Source organism: Dermacentor variabilis, chromosome 2 (genome assembly GCF_050947875.1).
Source record: "Dermacentor variabilis isolate Ectoservices chromosome 2, ASM5094787v1, whole genome shotgun sequence".
In the NCBI taxonomy this organism is placed as follows: domain Eukaryota; kingdom Metazoa; phylum Arthropoda; class Arachnida; order Ixodida; family Ixodidae; genus Dermacentor; species Dermacentor variabilis.
This window is the reverse complement of record NC_134569.1, coordinates 244,921,086-244,940,017: the sequence shown is the minus strand read 5'-3', so window position 1 is coordinate 244,940,017 and position 18,932 is coordinate 244,921,086. Positions and strand designations below refer to the sequence as shown.

The window sequence follows — 18,932 nt, the reverse complement described above, 5'->3', positions numbered from 1 at the left end:
CCTGTGGAAGCTGGCCGTGGTGGCGGAACTGCTTCCTGGTCGCGACGGCACCGGTCGAACGTGCTGCCTGAAGTTGGCGTCTGGCTCCGTCATAAGGCGTGCCGTGCTAAAACGTTCCCCGTCGTGAAGCCGGCAGCCCTTAGCAAATTTGTCGGCTGGCGGAGTGTTTCAAATAAAGAAGGTAAGTCGAGCACGAGCAGCGGCCACGGGCGCTGCTCCCGCACTTGCGGGCATGATGACGAACGAGTCAGACGTCTGGGTCTGGGTCTGATGCCCGTCGTTGTTTGCTACAGTGTGGACTATATCGGATTACGGTGGACAAAGGAGACCCACTTATACTGATATTTTAACTTGCATCCGATTCTCTCTGGAATTTGATATCGAATTTCTTTTTACAGCTGCGAATATCAAAGAAAAAAGTCGCAGTTTCGCCCGAAAGGCGAAGCACCAATTGCAGTAGCAAATTAGTAGACAGCGACAGGAAGTTTAGATAATAGCTGTAACAGCCTATGAGCTTGGAAACATTCGCTTACTAACTGAATTAACGAGCATGGCGACAGCGCGCACAATCAAAGGTGAACGCATTACACTCGATGAGCGCGGACACTCGCTGTCGAAACGCTGCTGTGAGCAAGCGCGGCACTAGAAGTGAGTGAAGTGACCTTTTTCTGTCGCTTCGATGTTAACGCAAGAGCGGCGAGAACACAGCGCGCGCAAAATTATGAGCCGTCTGCAGATTCCTTTCAAGATACGGCGCGCGCTCCCGTTAAATTTACGCGCTTGTCGGCCGAGTCGAGCCACCCCCACCTCCTTTCCGCGCAGCCAGCGCAGCCGCCCCGTCACAGAACACCTATACAAACTTAGAGAAGGGAAACTGTACCTTCCACAGTGCTACGGAAATAAGCGTAGCGGTGGCGTCGTGAACTAAAGTATGTGACCACGGGCGGCGCTGTACAACAGGAAACGGAAACGGGGTTTTGCACAGTATGGTCGCTCTACCTACTGGGTTCTGGCTGATGCGCATCGATCGTGCTCCCGCCAGTTAGGTTGCTGTGTGGCAAACGTAGCGCCTACATATGTATGTAGGCGCTACGTTTGCCACACAGCAACCAAACTGGCGGGAGCACGATCAAGGCGCAGCAGAATATATGTAGCGCTGAGTCATATCGAGTTAAGGCACACTCTGAACTGACTTTTAAGGGCATCCCGAGCGGTTTTTCGTTTATTACGCCGCCGTTACCCCGAGTTGTGCCGCCGCGCTCCAGCTGTTGCATTTCGTGTAGGGCTACTGACAGAGTGCGGTTTCCAGGTGGCACGATGGCCTCGACTGGAATAAACGCACACACCAAAGATTGAGTAAGCTTGAAAATATTTTATTTGCATTTTACAAGTACAACAAAAAGCACACGTCTACGGATCCACACAAACGCGGTTACATAGTCAAGAACATAGTCAAGAAATGGCTCATTAATAAGGGTAGCACAGACGCACAAGAAAGAAGACCTAAGCTACAAAACGTACAGTCGGCTGCTAAACATAACTTCCCTGTCACCGCGTGTCACTTTTATACAGCATCTTTAGAGCACTACCAGGCCGGGTAATTTGGCGAAAAGAACGCAACAGCTTACGGCCGTCAGCTGCCTCTTCCTTACGGGTGTCATAATTATCCGAATCTCCGCATCAACGTCGTGCAAGTCCGCATACAGGTATCTGTATCTGAACCACATGTGCCAGCTTAATACATGTGTAGTGAAATTATGATAACCACTGCGTCTTATCAAACGTATTGGTTTTGCAAATGCGCATTACAGCTGACGGAACGACATACAGTAAGTGAAGCACAAGAGAACAAGGACTAAAGGAGGATGCAACACTTGAAGAAGAAGTGAAGAATTAGTAGGCGTACAGCAAACAAGCGATGACGGAGAACACACAATGATGCATCGGGTGTTCTGTGACATCGGTTTGCGTACTTACGGTGTTATAGAGATCAACGGCATAAAAACGTACCTTCAAGCGTATTCCGTCAACCTCCGCCGCATTCATTATGATAATCAACGCCTAAACAAAATGAGGCACTATTTTTTGCCAAGAGTAGGCCTCTTTACAGCAAGTCTGTGTAATGACTCGCAGACGAAACCAGCATGCTTTCGAAAATGTTTTACCGCCGTTGTATTCGAACGCCAACGGCCAGGAAACACATCGATACCAATAGGCTGTCGGCTGTCGGTGGTTAATCAAGTACAAAAACCTTGACGCTATGACTAAAAAGCAGCTTCAACAATCAAATTTAAAAAAAAATCAACTGCCTATTTGCCTGAGGTAAAAAAACATCCTTAGACACCTCGATTGTTCATGTCAATGGTTTGTGTAAATTAAAAAAATCAGCATGTTCAGCGCCCCTAGCAGAGGAAGCACCAATTAAAGTATTCGACCAAATTACAGTAGCTCCACTTGCGCGCTTACGCTGAAACGCGCCTCGATTGATTTTTCGCCCTCTGTGGCCATTTGTTGAACTTGAGAGTGTGCGGGGCCTGGCCCCGTTTTCTTCACTTCCGCGCAGTCGCTTGAACCGCGATCGTCCCCCTTGCGGCGGGTCGCGAAATACGCAGTTGGTGCCAACGTTACTAGACTATTGGTTGGTGCCGGAGCACAACACCTCCCCTCCCTCCCTCCCTCCCTCATCTCCACGGCCTTTCGCGCTAAGGAAGACTGCGCGTTTGCTCTCCGCTTTCCTCCCTCGCCCGCGCCAGATTGAGCCGCCATCGTCGGACCTCCACGCGAGCTTCCCCTCGCACATAGAGCATACGGCGACGATGTTATCGCCCTTGGACCTTATGCGGAACCACACGGCGACGGCGTAAATGTTCCTGGAATGTCCACGTAATTGCTGTCGCAATAACATTTCGCAGGTATATTCATTCGAACCACTAAAGTGTTCGTCAAAACAGCGAATTTGTAACGTGCATGGGCGTAAGGGGTTTCGACAAGGCATTCAAGTTTCTGTTATTCCACAAAATTCTATACATAAATACTATACTGGAAACCATTGCCTCGCAACCTGTCTCCTGATAGATTGTAGGAAATTTAGGGCTCCCTTTCAGAGCTCCGGGACTTTTGTCGAGTGTCGTCTGCAGCTGATTGCTGTGAAGACGGTCACGACTCGAAGGCTTTTCAAGCGTTTCGCTATGTATACTGGCTTAATCACTCGTTGCTGTCGCTATGCTCGACGCCGTCTCCGCTGTTTTATGCCATTCACTATGTCCGCATACAAAAATCAGTGCCGAACTCTGTTACACTTGCTGTGCAGTAGAACAAGTTCACCCTGTTCAAGTACCCATTGTGTCGGTGCAGTTCAAGTACTCATCGTTCAAGGACCGCGCCTTCACGGCCATTGGTTGCGCTGTCGCCGTGGTGACGGGCTTCGCCATGCCCACTCTGATAGTGCTCATGGGGCATCTTCTGCGCAAGTTCATCGTCTTCCAGTCGGTCGCCGGCGAGCTGTGCGGAAACCAAAGGTGAGCCGTTCTTCCCCGCTCTCCGCGTGTCCTGCCTCGACGGCAGCGCTCACCTTGTGGGATACATTCAAGGCGAGCAGAAGAAATCGCTGCAAATGGAGATTGGAGAAATGCTTGTTAGCCGCGAGGGAGGGATAAAATATTAGCCGAGGCGTGTCGGTGCTTACGTGCCAGCAAGCATCGGCTATATTACACTCAGCTCTAGACATGACAAATTGTTGCCTATAGCTGTTTTACACCTGGGAGGCCGGTTTGGACTACCTGCAGTGATCAGATGTGAGTCACGACATTTTATTTCATCCCCTAGCAGGTATTGATCCATCTCGACGGATGAAGACATTTTTCACTACTGCTACTTGCCTTGGCAACTTTGGTTGCGTATGCCATTGTTATTGTCGATAACATCTGTGCTGACGCATACACTCCTTTTTACACACATTCCTAATTGACTGTGGTCACATCTTTCTTTGCTTTCAGTTCTGCTGTAATACCATACATTTACGTTGCTCATGCGAATGAAACGTAAGTAAAACAGAAAACTCGCAGCTCTTTGCAAAATGGTAACTTGCATCGGATGGTGCAGTAAAACCTACTTGGACTTGTATCATATGAAGCGGCTCAGTGCGAGTGCTTATACTTCTTGGCGATCCAAATCACTTTACACGAAGCGCTCCAGTGCAGCAACATTGACTTTACCACGTAAGCACAATGCGAATCGAATGGTTTCAATGAATAAGCATTGGTGACATTGGATTGAAGGAGACATAATTGTTTACCGCAGAATGGCGCGCTCGGGCCATGCTTAAAGGAAGATTGTATTTTTTACTTGAAGCAGCCGCAATGTGGCGCACAGCATCATGCGGCCGGATGTTTCCGAAGCTGAGTTCTCTAGTGTTTCTGCGGTTGAATACACGTGCTTTGGTAGTTGTATGCAATGACTTGTTGAGGTGCATAACTGCACAAAAACGATTGTTAATGAGCAGTTTGATAGTAAGCAGTTAACAAAAATTTTCGCTCTTATATATCAGTAACGTAATCAGGCCGCAGTTCTTAGAGCCTACTTCAAAGGGTTATCCTCTGCTCTTGTCCTTTAGTGAAGGTGCCATCCATTTCTGTGAATTACTGAGCATTGTTCGGATTAAAGGATATGCGTCGATAAAGGCAAATGCTGCGAAAAGTATGAAGAATTTCTCTCTCCCGAACTTTATGTAAATCACAGCCGTGCTCAATGGCACAACGATGCCAGTATCAATGCGACTCAGTGATTTCGCAACGAAAAGTTAGTCCAAGTAGGAGCACTAGAGTACTTTATATGCCTGTTTTCGCAGCTCTGTGAAAATAATGTCACTAACAAAGTTTATATTATTAGGAAATGTAGGAAGTGTTAATAGTTGCGTAAATGCAAATTTTTAAGTGTATGCCAGGGGTTAAATAACGTTGCCAAACCCTCGTTTTCGGCTTGTTTAAGGACGTCACGTGAAACGCTTCTAAACTTTACCCGCTTTCATGGAATAGATGGCGGTGATTCTATATTGAGAGGAAATGTGAGCCATGCTATATGTGACATGTATCAGACGACTGAAGTGTGCAAGTTCAATTCAATTCAATTCAAAAATCAGTTTATTCAAACGACTAATAAGAAATACATGTGAACCATCTGGGCCCTTAGCCTTCTCGGCTAAGTTATTTTAGGCTTTCAAAACAATTACTTATTTCTCGTTTTCTCCCAATTTTTAGGCGTTATACAGCACGTGTTGATTGTTTTCGCAATCGTCTCAGGGACCTCTGCGAGTCATGTTGCTTATATTCCGTTGCAGTGACAGTCAAGCCTTGGCTGACGTGCGATAAGTGCTTTATTATTGAAGGGTAATAGAGCCTTGGTAAAAAAATGTCTCATCCAAGCATTCTAGAGCCCTGCTACGATTCTATACAACTGTTGGGACTCTGTTGAAATCTTCGATTTGGTATTGTGCTCAGGCATAAATCTTCGAATCGAAGACTGTTACCCAAGGCGCAAAATAGCTGAAAAAGACGCAATCTCTAATGCATTTTTTTTAGTATGCGGTGGACATAAAAGAAAATGCGGATGTTATTGTTAACATGTATTACGAGTGGTCATGTCTTGGTGAATACTGATAGTGTAACTAGTGATAGTGTAACCCGCCAAGCCTTGACCACTTCATTACGAAATCCTTGAACCTCCATTAAGAGCCAATCTTATTTCCATTAGCCAAGTAAAATGTGTTAAACGATGTTATTGGCACCCGTATTATGAAATCAAAGTAGCCTTCATTGACGTGTATTCATTACGTCTGGCTACACACGTATTTGGGGGCAATATTGTGACGTTCTGAGCTTCCACATCACTGCATGATTTTAACGCGATACCGTTATAGGCCCGCGTCGCAGAAAATCCGGCTCCAGAGTCGGCGAGCCGCGTCCCGCGTCGAACGTCGCGTCGGCAAAAGGAATGTCGAAGGAAATTCCGAACCCAACTACTTTCCCAGCACCAAAGTTGCTCATACCTTGTTTTTCATTCTTTACAAAGTTATTGCTCGGAATTTTGAGAACGGCAGCCCACAAACAAATGTAATCAAAAAGAAAAGACGCTGACAGCGCATATCTTCTATGTTAGCTCTTCTCAGACTGAAATATTAAAAGCGCGAAATAACAACAGGAGATCGACCGACGCAAGAGGCCGCGTTTCTACCGAAAAGCTTGTCTTCGTGCATGAAGTTCGCCGCCAGCGTTTCCCTCTAAGCATTACGGTTACGTAAGCTGCAGTTGCCGGGAAGCATGAAAAGTAGTCAGGGGTCTTTGAATGATATCGCGTTCCACTGTTAAAGGAGAATTTTAAGCCTCTTTCAAATTTTGTTTTGCACTTTCAATGTTTAATAGTCTCAGAAGATTAGGAATAAAAGACATGCGCTGTGAGGGAATTATGTTTCATGATAGTTATTTCTGGGCTGCAACTCTCAAAATTCTGAAGAATAATTTAGTCCGGAATGTAAGATCGGATATGAGCCACTTTTGTGATGGAATAGTCTAGCATAGTCCGGCACATACTCCTGAGGCTGACTGGCGATCATAATTCCTGTTTTTTTTTTTTTTTGCAAGGCTATTCAGTATTAACTTTGTTTTCTGCGTATTACTCATGAACCATACTCTTACACTTTCTCCACAGAGAAAGAAATTCAACAAGAGTAGACACTCCCATAGAGCCCTGCGGACGAATTGACTGCAGCGCACAAAGCTGATGGGATTAACACCTTTCGGTTTTGGGCGGCCGCGTTTTGAACGCCAGCTGGTACACGCCATACCGGCTCCACTGATTGGCGCGGCATTTTTTTTTTGTTTTTTACAATGCAACGACTACTATGTTGCCGAGTTACATGCAAGTGCAGGATGAGGCAGATCTTCGCACTCCTGACGAGAATGAAGAATTAGCTTTGTCATTCGGTAAGATGTGGCGCCACTTGCAGACAACGTGGCGACGTTGGAGGTGTGTTGCGAGTCTTGCATAGATACCCTATTTTTGCGTTTATGACAGGACGAAGTACTACTGTTCTACTCTCCTTGTTACGTTATTTCGTGCAATGGTTGATTATTGGAACACTCATTGTATCTTCTTGCATAGATTAAGGAAAATTCCGCAAAAGAAACAGCTTTGACTATATAGCTTTGACGAAACAAATGACTATATTACCTAGTAGAAATGTGCGCGGCGTGCTAGATAGCGTGCTTATTTACAACAACGCCTAGCGGTAGGTTTACAAGTCACTCTACTGCAGGAACTGCGCTGGACCAATTCAAAAGACATGAGGGTTTTTTGGGGTTACAGCGATGATACCATGATCTGCGTGCACCGTGTAATGTATGAAAAGAACGCGGCTGAAAGAGAATGCCGTCTGTGTTGTCATCCTGACTGACTTACCCTGCCCAGTACTTCTGGAGAAACTGCGAGCTTTATTTCATACAATACAGCAATAGCTATTGCTACAACTGCTTTATACCGGAAGTTAGATCATTTATAAACGCTAGAGTTCCGATAATTTCGCAAGGTTTCCAGGCTGCTCTGAAAGAGCATCGCGCGAAATAATTAAGACATGTATGCAGTTTTTAGCTGGGACATGCCATTATGTGATTGAAGCATCGTCATCTTGCCCTACGCAGGCTGACCATCGGCCGTTTCCAGAGCGAGGCCAAGGAAATCGCCGGTCACATGGCTCTCGTGGGCCTCGCCATGCTTCTCAGCAACGTCGTCATCGTGGGTAGCCTCGGCATGTCGGCCACCAAGCAGTCGTCCCGCATCCGCTATTACTTCATGCGCGCCATCCTCCACCAGGAAGTCGCGTGGTTCGACACCCACACCGCCGGAGATGTTGCAGGGCGGATTACCGCGTGAGTGGCGACTGAGACCAAGACGCTCCTGTCTCTGTGCGAGAGTAGCTGACCGTTCATGATGTCTCGCGTTGTTGTTATAAGTGAACGTCATCAAGCGGTAAATGGTAAGAGTGCAAAGATCACAGCACGCTGACACAATTGAAAGGTCCACAGCGCCCCTTTTTGATACCGTCTGTGCGTTCCGTGAGACTCGCTCAGAGGTCTCGCTACGTAGTCGCACACTGAAGATACAGAATGATTCGCACTAGGGTAAGATATCTAAGGTAACCATGAAAACAGGGTCCTTCGCTACTTTTCAGCTGGTCATGAAACATTCGCGTAACGCTATGGGAGAGGCGCCAGCAGTGGGCGCACCTAGACACTGCCGCAAGGAGAAGCTGGACTGGAGCACACGCCGAAGGAACGCCACAGGGTCGACTGCCTGTACCGCCGTGGGAATATTGTCGACACAACGTGCAAATCGCCGCCCTGTTTCTCTACGGTATTCAGATACTTAAACGCGAATATCGAAATAACTACAACGCCTTTCATTTCCAGGTTCAACTGCGTTCGCCAGTAGAGGCCTAATTCATAATTAAAATTGTACACTTGTACTAAACTAACAACGCTAACCAACTGATGAACTAACCAAAGAAATAGGTAACTACTAACTAATGATGAAACTAATAACTAACTAATTTAACACCTAACAACTACATTAACTAGCTAAACTCAATAACAACTAACGTAATAACTACAATAACAAGGCCAACTCAACCAATAAGCTATTTACATAACTAATACACCAACTAAACAAATCAAAGACAAAGTAACGAATAAAGCTAATTGACTCGTCAATTAGTTTTCTAATCAAATCTAACCAAATGATTACCTAAGTTACAGAACTGAAGTAACAAAAACGTTCACTAGTACCCGGCCTAACTATAATAACTAAGCAAATATAATTAAATTACTAACTAATCCACCAATAACTATCACACTGAACTACCTAAGCAAACATAACTTACTTATCCAACTAACTAGGTAGACAAAGTGCAAGTCGATACAGCCGAAAGAAACAGTTTTTGCAAGGAAGGCTACTGGTGGAGGGGTGACGTCGATCATAAAACGGTATTATGTATAATTAAAACACACACGCATCACACATTACATTACGTTGCCAAAACTTCCCGTTGCATGTTCACTCTAGAAACATGCTGAAAAAAATGCCTTTCCACTCTGTGAAGAAGGATGACCAGCGAAGTTGTGTATGAGGGCACCTTAAGAGGAAGCTTTAGCTCGCGTGCTCCTATCAAAATACATGTAAAAGGAGAATTCGTTTTTCTCGGCAAGCACTGCACCAAATTTGACGAGGTTTGTTGCATTTAAAAGAAAACTTTAAGATATAGTGACTCTTGGTCTCGAATTCTCGATTTCGATCGTCAATTTTTATTAAAAATTGGGAAACATCAAACATTTTCAGAAAACAAAACTATCACGTTTACAACTCTGTAACTTAGCAAGAAAAGACGATCTCACAATTCTGTGAATTACATCTAATAGTGCATCTAAAGTGGACAAAGTTGATATGTCACACTTGAAGATAAAAAAATGCAGTAATATAAAAATACAGCTTTTGCAGTCCTCTTGTACACGTCAGAAATTCCCGTAAAATATAAAATGGCATATCGAATTCGTCCGCTTGCAATGATCTAATGGAGGCCGTTTACAAAACCACGATATCTGTTTTTTTATTCACAGCTATTAATTCATGAACTTAGTGCTTCTATGTTTTGCAAACTTCCGAATTAAAAAAAAAATTAAGCAAATTCAGGCCCTAAATCGAAATTCCCTTTCCAACAGTCACTAGAATTTAGCTTTCTCTCTCAAATACAGCAAATTTCATTAGAATCGGTCCAGAGGTTATCTGAGAAAAAAATGTTTTTGCGTTTTACATGTATTTGAATAGGCCGCGTCGGAGTTGGGCCTCAGCTAAAGCTTCCTCTTAATGGCGAACTGCACCTCCGTGCGGGTCGGCTCAGCATTGCACTCTCTGCGGGATCGGCCCACGTTTTGTGTCTACACACGGACACGATCCTGTGGGAACTAGCCCTTTACGGCTTCGCTGTAAAATGTGGAAGAGGCGCCTTTTCTTGTGAAAGATTTGTCGGTCGCACAGCCGGATCATCTATAGCGTGGCACATGGTACACCTACTCACGCCAGTGCCTCTGGCGCTTTTTCCTGTCCCTATATGCAACTTTCACGGAATTTTCCTGGACAGATGAAGCTAATGGGATGATGCCAATAAGAGTAAGGTATGTTGAATCAGATGGTACGTGTTCGTATTAAATATTACGCGATGTTTACTCAGAAAACCGAAGGCAGGACACGTTGACAGGAGCGCAGCCTTACAACAAGTTCCTATGTAAGATGTGCTCATGTCAACATGCCTTTGTCTTCGTACGTTAGCTGCGCTGGAATTCCAGTATGATGTATATTGTGGTACAGCGTATATAAAAATCAACGAGCGAATCTTGCATATTGACACAATGCTGTGGGGCTCCCGCACCGCGGGACGGCGCGCGCAACGGCCGGCGCCATGGAAGACGACGAAGCGCGTACGCTTCACGCTCTTCGTCTTGCCCGCCATTAAAGAGAAGCGTATATTTTGTAAGACTCGTCTTCAATCTACGTTACATTTTTCTGGTGGAGGTGCGGGGTACATGCTACCACGCCCAGATCGAACGCCGTCTACAAGCCCAGTACGAAGTCCGGTCGAGCTGACTCCTGTTCACGTGCGGACAAGCCGTCGACTTCAGGGACTGCCACCTGAGCACGAGCCTCTACCCAATCGAGTCGGAAAGATGAGTACATCAGTTCCGTCTTCTTCCTCAACGGCACCGGCCGAGGTAGTCCTTAACCAGCCGCGAATCCCCACATCCTTCCATAGGGACACTTTCGAGGATGTTGAGAGTCTGGCTCGATCACTTTGAGCGTGTCGCAGAATTCAGCGGCTGGACTCCCGAGCGCAAGCTACGCAGCGCCTACTTTGCCTTCGAGGACTACGCGCGGACATGGTTTGAGAACCGTGAGGCGGCCTTATCGACATGGGACGAATTCCGACGCCAGCTAATCAGCACATACGCCAGCCTCGATCGCAAGGAGCGAGCTGAATCTGCAGTTCAGGCGAGGGTACAGCGGCCGAACGAAAGCGTCGCATTGGTTGTCGAAGATATGTGCCGACTTTTCCGACGCGCGGATCCATCCATGCCGGAAGAAAAGAAGGTCAGGAACCTGATGCGTGGTGTCAAGCAAGAGTTATTCGGTGGCCTAATACACAACCCACCAAAGACCGTCGCAGAGTTTCTCGCGGAAGACATATTAATGGAAAAGGCACTGCAGCAATGAACAAGGCAGTACATCTGCGACGTGTCGACCCTATCGCGTGAGCCTCTCGCTATACCGTTGGATAATACCGACGCCTTGCGGGAGATCATTAGGCTTGTTGTCCGAGAGGAACTCCAAAAGCTTCAGGTGTCTCCGGTATCGGTACCACGACTCGCTCTGGCTGAGGTTGTCCGGGAAGAAATCAGGCAGGCAGTACAAGTCCCGGAGCGAAGCGAGGCACCACAGCACGAGGTACGGCAGCCACGGCCTCGCATGCCGTATGCGGAAGCTGCGCGAAGTTCGTTGTCTCCGACTTTTCACGATGCGCGCGATGTCCCGGACTTTCATGGTGTGCGTGCCGTTGAACAAGCAACTGCCGACTTCAGGACTCGCCGCACGCCATTCATGGCTGAAACACGACCACCCCGCAAGAGCGACGTATGGCGCACTGCAGACCGGAGACCCTTGTGTTTTCATTGCGGTGAAGCCGATCACCTCTACGGGGCCTGTACTTACCGCCGAGCTGGGCTCCGCGGATTTTCACTGAATGCGCCTTACCCACGCAATGGTGAACGCCCCCTCGAGATTGAAGCCTACCTCGCGGACGCCAGGAGCTCGTTTGGCCCACGATTCCGTGACCCCCGGTCACCGTCACCTGCCCGATACAGGCCTTCCAGCCCCGTCTTCACGCCGAGCGCAACAAGGCGTCGCTCACCCAGCCCTGCCTCCCGGGAAAACTGAGTCCAGCGACCTGCGAAGGTGAGGTCGCTGACGTTGCTAACGCTGAAGATCCTCCATTACGACGACCGTGAAATGACGTAATTATAGACGCAGAGAAAGCAGTGTAGTTCGGTGTCAGTATCTTGCGACGTACCGGTTACCATAGATGACCACGAAGTCACGGCGCTAATCGACACGGGTGCGGACACGTCTGTTATGAGCCAGAATCTCGCGCGCACACTGAACAAAGTTTCGATGCAATGAACCGGAGCTCAAATTCGTACTATAGGAGGGCACCTCATAAAACCTATGGACTGGTGCACGGCACGAGTCAACATTCGGGGCTTCACGTACATCGGCGACTACGTCATTCTTCCTGAATGTTCAGAGGACTTTATACTCGGCATGGATTTCCTTCATGCGAACGGTGCCATCATCGACCTGCAAGAGTCCAGAGTTAGCTTCGCTACTATGCAAGCCATAGCAAACAGTAATGACAACGACAGGGACATCGCGCTTCGCGTAGCTGACGATCACATCACGTTGCCCCCCAAGAGCAGCATGCTTACCCTTGTCCGATGCGACATGGAAGACGACGCCGAAGGTATTGCTGAGGCCAGCATCCCCTTGCTTCTTGAGCGCCACATTTGCATAGCCAGAGGGCTTCTTCAGGTGTGAAACAAATGCTCAGTCGTTTTGCTAACAAACTTTAGCAACGAGTATCGGCATGTACCGCGAAAAACGACAGTCGCATTTCTTCGCGAAATCATTGATGTCACTGAGATTGCCACATTGGAAATGGCATCGTCTCAGCAATCTGAGTTACCCAGCCTAAAAGAACGGATTCACATTAACGCTACTCTGCCAGACCATCAGAAAGACCATCTACTGAGTCTCGTGAATGAATTTTCCGACTGTTTTTCAATGTCGTCCAAAGTACGGCGCACGTCCATCCTAAAGCACCGCATTATTGCGGACGAGTCTACACGTCCTGTTCGTCAGCATCCTTACAGAGTGCCTCCAGTGGAAAGGTAAGGGATCAAGCATCAGGTGAAAGAGATGCTCCAAGACGACGTGATCCAGCCGTGCACAAGCCCGTGGGCCTCCCCTGTAGTGTTAGTCAGAAAGAAAGATAGCACACTACGGTTCTGTATAGATTATAGGAAATTGAACAGTGTCACCAAGCACGATGTTTATCCATTGCCTCGCATCGACGACGCATTAGATAGTCTACAACATGCCAAGTTTTTTTCTTCGTTGGACCTTAAATCAGGGTATTGGCAAATCGAAGTTGATGAACAGGATCGTGAAAAAACAGCGTTTGTGACACCTCACGGGCTTTATGAGTTCAAAGGTCTCCCCTTCGGTCTCTGTTCCGCACCTGCCACCTTTCAGCGGATAATGGATACCATGCTTGCTGAACTCAAATGGCAAACCTGCCTCGGATACTTGGAAGACGTCGTCGTGTTCTCGAGCACGTTTGACGAACATCTCGCACGACTCGAGAGTGTCCTCGCTGCGATCCGTACTGCCGGCCTCACTATCAAGCCTGAAAAGTGCTACTTCGGCTTCCAAGAGCTCAAATTTCTTGGCCATGTCGTTGGTCCTACAGGCGTCCGACCAGACCCCGACAAGTTAGCTGCCGTCGCCGAGTTTTCGCCACCCACAGGCAAGAAGGCTGTCCAACGCTTCCTTGGTTTGTGCGCATATTATAGGCGCTTTGTCGAGGGATTCTAGAGAATTGCTGAGCCTCTGACACGGCTTACACGCAACGATGTGTCTTTCATTTGGGCGGACGAGCAGCAGCAGTCGTTCAATGAATTGCGCCAGCGTTTGCAAGCGGCCCCGATACTTGCTCATTTCGACGAAGACGCTGACACTGAAATCCATACTGACGTTAGTAATACGGGTCTCGGTAGAGTTCTTGTGCAGTGGTGAGCTGGTGCGGAACGCCCCATTGCTTATGCAAGCCGCAGTCTTACCAAGGCTGAGAGAAGCTACTCAACCACTGAAAAAGAATGCTTACCGGTTGTGTGGGCACTTGGCAAATTCCGACCCTACTTGTACGGTAGGCCCTTTAGGGCAGTCAGTGGCCACCACGCGCTGTGCTGGCTTGCCAACCTCAAGGATCCTTCCAGCAGACTAGCCCGTTGGAGCCTGCGCTTACAAGAGTACGACATAACAGTTTTCTGCCGATCTGGGAGGAAGCACAGCGACGCTGACTGTCACATGCACCACTCCCTACGACGTCATCGGACCCTGACCATGACTTGCCATTTGTCGGCGTTATTGACGCCATAAAGATGGCTGAGCACCAGTGCGCTGACCCTGAGCTGCTGTCGTTGATCGAGCACCTTCAAGGAGGTGCAGGTGTTTTACCCCGCTCGCTCGTGCGCGGCATATCATCGTACCGCTTGTACAACAGCGTCCTTTACAGGAAAAACTGCAGAAGCGGTCCCAATACGTACCTCCTTGTCGTGCTGTCGGCGCTGCGCCAAGATATTTTGCAAGCCTGCCATGATGAGCCATGCGCGGGACACCTGGGATTCGCTAAAGCATTAGCAAGAATACGACAGAAGTATTACTGGCCACGGCTTCATGTGAAACGGTACGGGAAGACCTGCCGCGATCGTCTGCGTCGCAAGAAACCACCAGTTAAACCGGCTGGCTTTCTCCACCTTGTGGACCCTCCTCAAGCACCGTTCCAACAAATAGGAATGGATCTACTTGGGCCATTACCAGTGACCTGTTCGCACAAGAAATGGATAGTCGTCGCTACGGACTACTTAACTCGGTACGCCGAAACGGAAGCTATTCCGCAAGCAAACGCGTATGAAATGGCCAAGTTCTTTGTACGCCACATTGTCCTACGACATCGCGCAGCGTCTGTTTTCATCACCGACCGCGGTACAGCATTTACAGCCAAACTTATGCAGGGCGTTCTCCAGCTGACGCATTGCTCTCACCGCAAGAGCACTGCGTATCACCCTCAGACCAGTGGATTAACGGAACGTCTGAACAGAACGCTGGCTGATATGCTCTCCATATATATCGACGTAGAGCACAAGACGTGGGACGAGGTATTACCCTATGTGACCTTCGCGTATAACACTGATGTATAGGAGACTACGCAGTATACGCCGTTCGAGCATGTATACGGCCATCACGTCACGTCCACACTTGACGCCATGCTACCTCTGGCTGATAATAGCCCGACCAGCGAACACGTAGAAGAATTCGTACAAAGAGCTGAAGAAGCCCGCCAGCTTGCTCGGCATCGTATCCGGAGCCAACAGCATGCCGACACCCTTCGGTACAATCAGGGTCGACGCGACGTCCATTACAATACCGGCGCCTTCGTGTGGGTCTGGACGCCCTTCCGTTACCGTGGACTCTCGGAAAAGTTGCTCCGCCGGTATTTTGGTCCCTGCAAGGTTACACGCCGCCTCAGTGACGTTACCTACGAAGTCGTCCCCGGCAGTTGTCACCCCGGTTCGCCCCGTCGTCGTCCTCGCGCTGAAGTTGTTCATGTAGTGCGCATGAAAGCCTACTATGCGCGTACGTGAACGCCGAGCTGCACCTGAGGAGCTCCATTTGTTGTCGTCGCTGAAAGAACTTTCTCACGCGACCGAGACGGTCGCTTTTCGCATGGGGGGCAACTGACACAGCGCTGTGGGGCTCCCGCACCGCGGGACGGCGCGCGCAACGGCCGGCGCCATGGAAGACGACGAAGCGCGTACGCTTCACGCTCTTCTTCTGGCCCGCCATTAAAGAGAAGCGTATATTTTGTAAGACTCGTCTTCAGTCTACGTTACAATATATTAAACCTAAGATAGTCTATACACTTTGAAGCTGTGGGAGAGCGCACATAGAGCAGTGCATCCTTAGGAAATGCCGACTCTTACATCTGCCACACTGCAACCAACTTCGCAGCTTACTTTGTGCTGTGTCAGTGCACATGTCCCTTTGTTATATAACGTGCTGACATTCTAAACATTATAAATCAGCACGACACTGAGATAACGGAACTGCGCAAGCATGTGGATGTGCTCGAAGGCCATGAAAACGTCGTGCAGTATTAACGGGTGAAATTTGACGTGCATTGTAAAAAATGAAGTGATTGGAGTAAGAATCTGATTTTTACAACGAAGCTGTATATGACTAGGTTCTGGAAAAAAATTGCGTGCCTCTCTCGAACCGTGTAAATTGAGAATTTCTCCCCATATATGGGCCGATCCAGAAGGTAGTGCTATACCAGGACTACTCACGGCGGAGGTGAAGCAGGCCTTAAGCACTCCGCCAACTTGCAAAAATAAGTTTAATGTCTTAGGTTGAAATCAAACCTGCATCAGATATTAAGCTTGTAAGGGCAGAGGCTACACTTTCACTCGCGTCGGCTATGTCTACGTTCGCACCACCCTCTCTTTGTCGGCATTCCAAGTCCTTGCTTATCTCCTTTCCTTTCCTTCCGCTCTGCCGCGGTGGCGGTTCCGTAAGCGTGCTGCCCGCCAGGACCGCGAGGCGGAAAGAAATGGGAATCGTCCCTCGATCCCACAAACTTCAGACGTTTCACCGCAGCAGCGGCCAGACTTCAGAGGGAATTTGTGGGGAAACAATTTTGGGTGGCATGTGTTGTGTGTGACCGCTTGTGGCTTTCGAGTGACCTCACAACCATTACTGCACTGCGGTATGTCGACCAATACACGATCGCCTTAGCTACGGTGAAGTAATGTGTGCATTCGGAGTGCGGTGAGGTGCGTGTCTGTTCTACGTGCCGGGATTCGTTAGTAAAAGATGGCGTGTCGTGTTTTGCAACAATAGATGGGCGTGTATAGCCCCCGGTGCTTCATCATCCTCCCAGGCTCAACATCGTGTAGGAGCGACTAGTCGTGCCTCGTCGTACATTTGTGTGCATATGGTGCTTTACGCATGGCAATGGACACTTCACCATTAAGGTATCTCATAAACAGCTTCGCTAGTCATCACACCTTCACAAAGCGGAATGCCACTGAATATTTTTGTTGGAATTTCTGTCATTTAAAGTGAATACATACTTTCAATGCCGTCGTTCATCAAACGTCGCCTGTTCTTCGGCCGAACACATGACGTGCGGCCCGCTCCCACTGCCGTTCCTTCAAGGCAGACTGCTCTTCGGCAGAACGAACCAAACACAGCATCTTTACCTGACTGCCAGGCCTAAACTGGCGGGAAACGGCGGACGCCCGAAGCGAGCGAACACGCGATCAAACCCTTTCCTTCCTCCGGATGGAGGGCACGCCTGTGATTGCCTCGCGCCTTGCGCTGCGTCTACTTTCTTCATGCATATAAAACCCAACTTTAAAGTGCGCGTATCATGAACCGACAGAGGCTGAATCGGTTTGCGTGGTGGTGGTCTCACAGTCCGGAGGTCGCTGGTGCGAATCCGCAGCCTGAGGAGCAATTTTTGTTTTCGCGCGGCTTAAGCGTTTTCGTACGGCAACACCGATGCCGACACGAGTGAGGCAATGCAAGCTTCGCTTAAAAGGAATTGTACTCCCAACCTTGAAAATTCGAAGGTTCTCGCACATGTATCCAAACAACAATGTGACCACGGCAGCGACCGCTCAGGGCACTTTTATCACTGCCTGCAATTTAACGCACGATCGAAGCTACGGTGCCAAATTGTTCACCTGAGGCATCGCAAGCACCTCTAGAATAGCACAGACGCAAAACTTGCTAAAAAGCACCAACTAAGACGTTGTTCGACAATGGATGACCGTACTGCAAATCAAGATCCAAGAGCGAGTTCTGTAGGTGGTTTCTAGGTGCATGTTCAATTTTTGTTCCCAGATAGCACAGGAAAAGAGTAATAAAGAATCGTCGAGAGCTAGTAGTGCCACAGAAGAAGTAACATTGCGCGCTATACGGCTGTTATATAGGGAAATACATAAGCGGCCGGGACTCACGCCATGCTCTAGCCGACAGAAAAAGCTCGGCAGCATCTTACACTCCTGTAACACGTGAATGCGAAAGCCTGCTGCGCACTTGGTAATGCATTAAGTTATACGATCGGAGGGGTCAGACTTCCTGCAAGGCATGACGAGCCGCAGTGCGAAGTACACGTGTGGCAAGCCGTTATCTGCGAACTTCGGCTTCCTCTCTACGCTGCGGCCTTGCATCATCGCGTTTCTGCTTTCGCTCTTCGGCTTCTTCGGCTCGTTTTTGACGCTTAGCTGCGGCTTCGCGCGCTCCTATAACGGGGTCAGACCAGCGCCAACAACGTGTCTCTTCGACTTTACGTTGCATGTTCTCAGCAGGGGAAAGCAACACTGGCGGTCGAACTATTTGCTCCCGCCGCTTCGCACTTCAAATCAAATCAAATCATATTTTATGCTCCAGCAAGTACCTGGATGGTCCCCTGGGCTAAAAGCTGTACGAGCAGCTTGACGAAGGCCCAGGAAACCATTACATGGCAGCAGCAGACAGAGCTAAATAACAATAGCAATACAGAAGTAGTCATCAAATCAAATCAAGTACAGCAATCAAGTACACCATCAAATCAAGTACAGCAATAACACAAGTTTTCCTAAACGACATATAAAGAAATACGGATTACATGTGCACAAAGTATGTTTGCAGTTGTTTTCGACTAAAACCAGCAGTGTCCTTATGTTTATTGAGAAAAAAAGAGAACACCTCGCACCTCGTTTCTCGCTTGGCGAGCATCTCGACCGTAGCGTACCTCCGAGGGTTGTACGCAATGTTTTATTGATGGCTGGGATGCTTGTTTTGAGCTTTTTCTTTATATATGCTGTTCTATGTGTTCTATGGGTGATTTCAATGAATGTACGAGCCATTTCATTTTTGTATGCTTTCGGGGTATCGGCCATTGCTGCTGATGATAATTTTTGTACTACTGGACTGGACACCGCGTCAACGGGATA

At 48.3% G+C, this 18,932-nt stretch overlaps 1 protein-coding gene and 1 pseudogene across 3 annotated transcripts in view; one reads left to right on the top strand and one right to left on the bottom strand.

The window, feature by feature from the left end:
• The window catches only part of LOC142573210 (ATP-dependent translocase ABCB1-like), a 147,126-nt gene that overhangs the window by 33,113 nt on the left and 95,081 nt on the right, over positions 1-18,932 (top strand). For all 3 annotated transcript variants that reach the window (XM_075682798.1, XM_075682797.1, XM_075682796.1), the window contains exons 4-5: positions 3,355-3,518; positions 7,692-7,919. In XM_075682798.1, the coding sequence (XP_075538913.1) occupies positions 3,355-3,518; positions 7,692-7,919 (392 nt within the window). The remainder of the gene's footprint in view (positions 1-3,354; positions 3,519-7,691; positions 7,920-18,932) is intronic.
• LOC142573412 (U2 spliceosomal RNA) lies at positions 16,231-16,410 on the bottom strand (annotated as a pseudogene).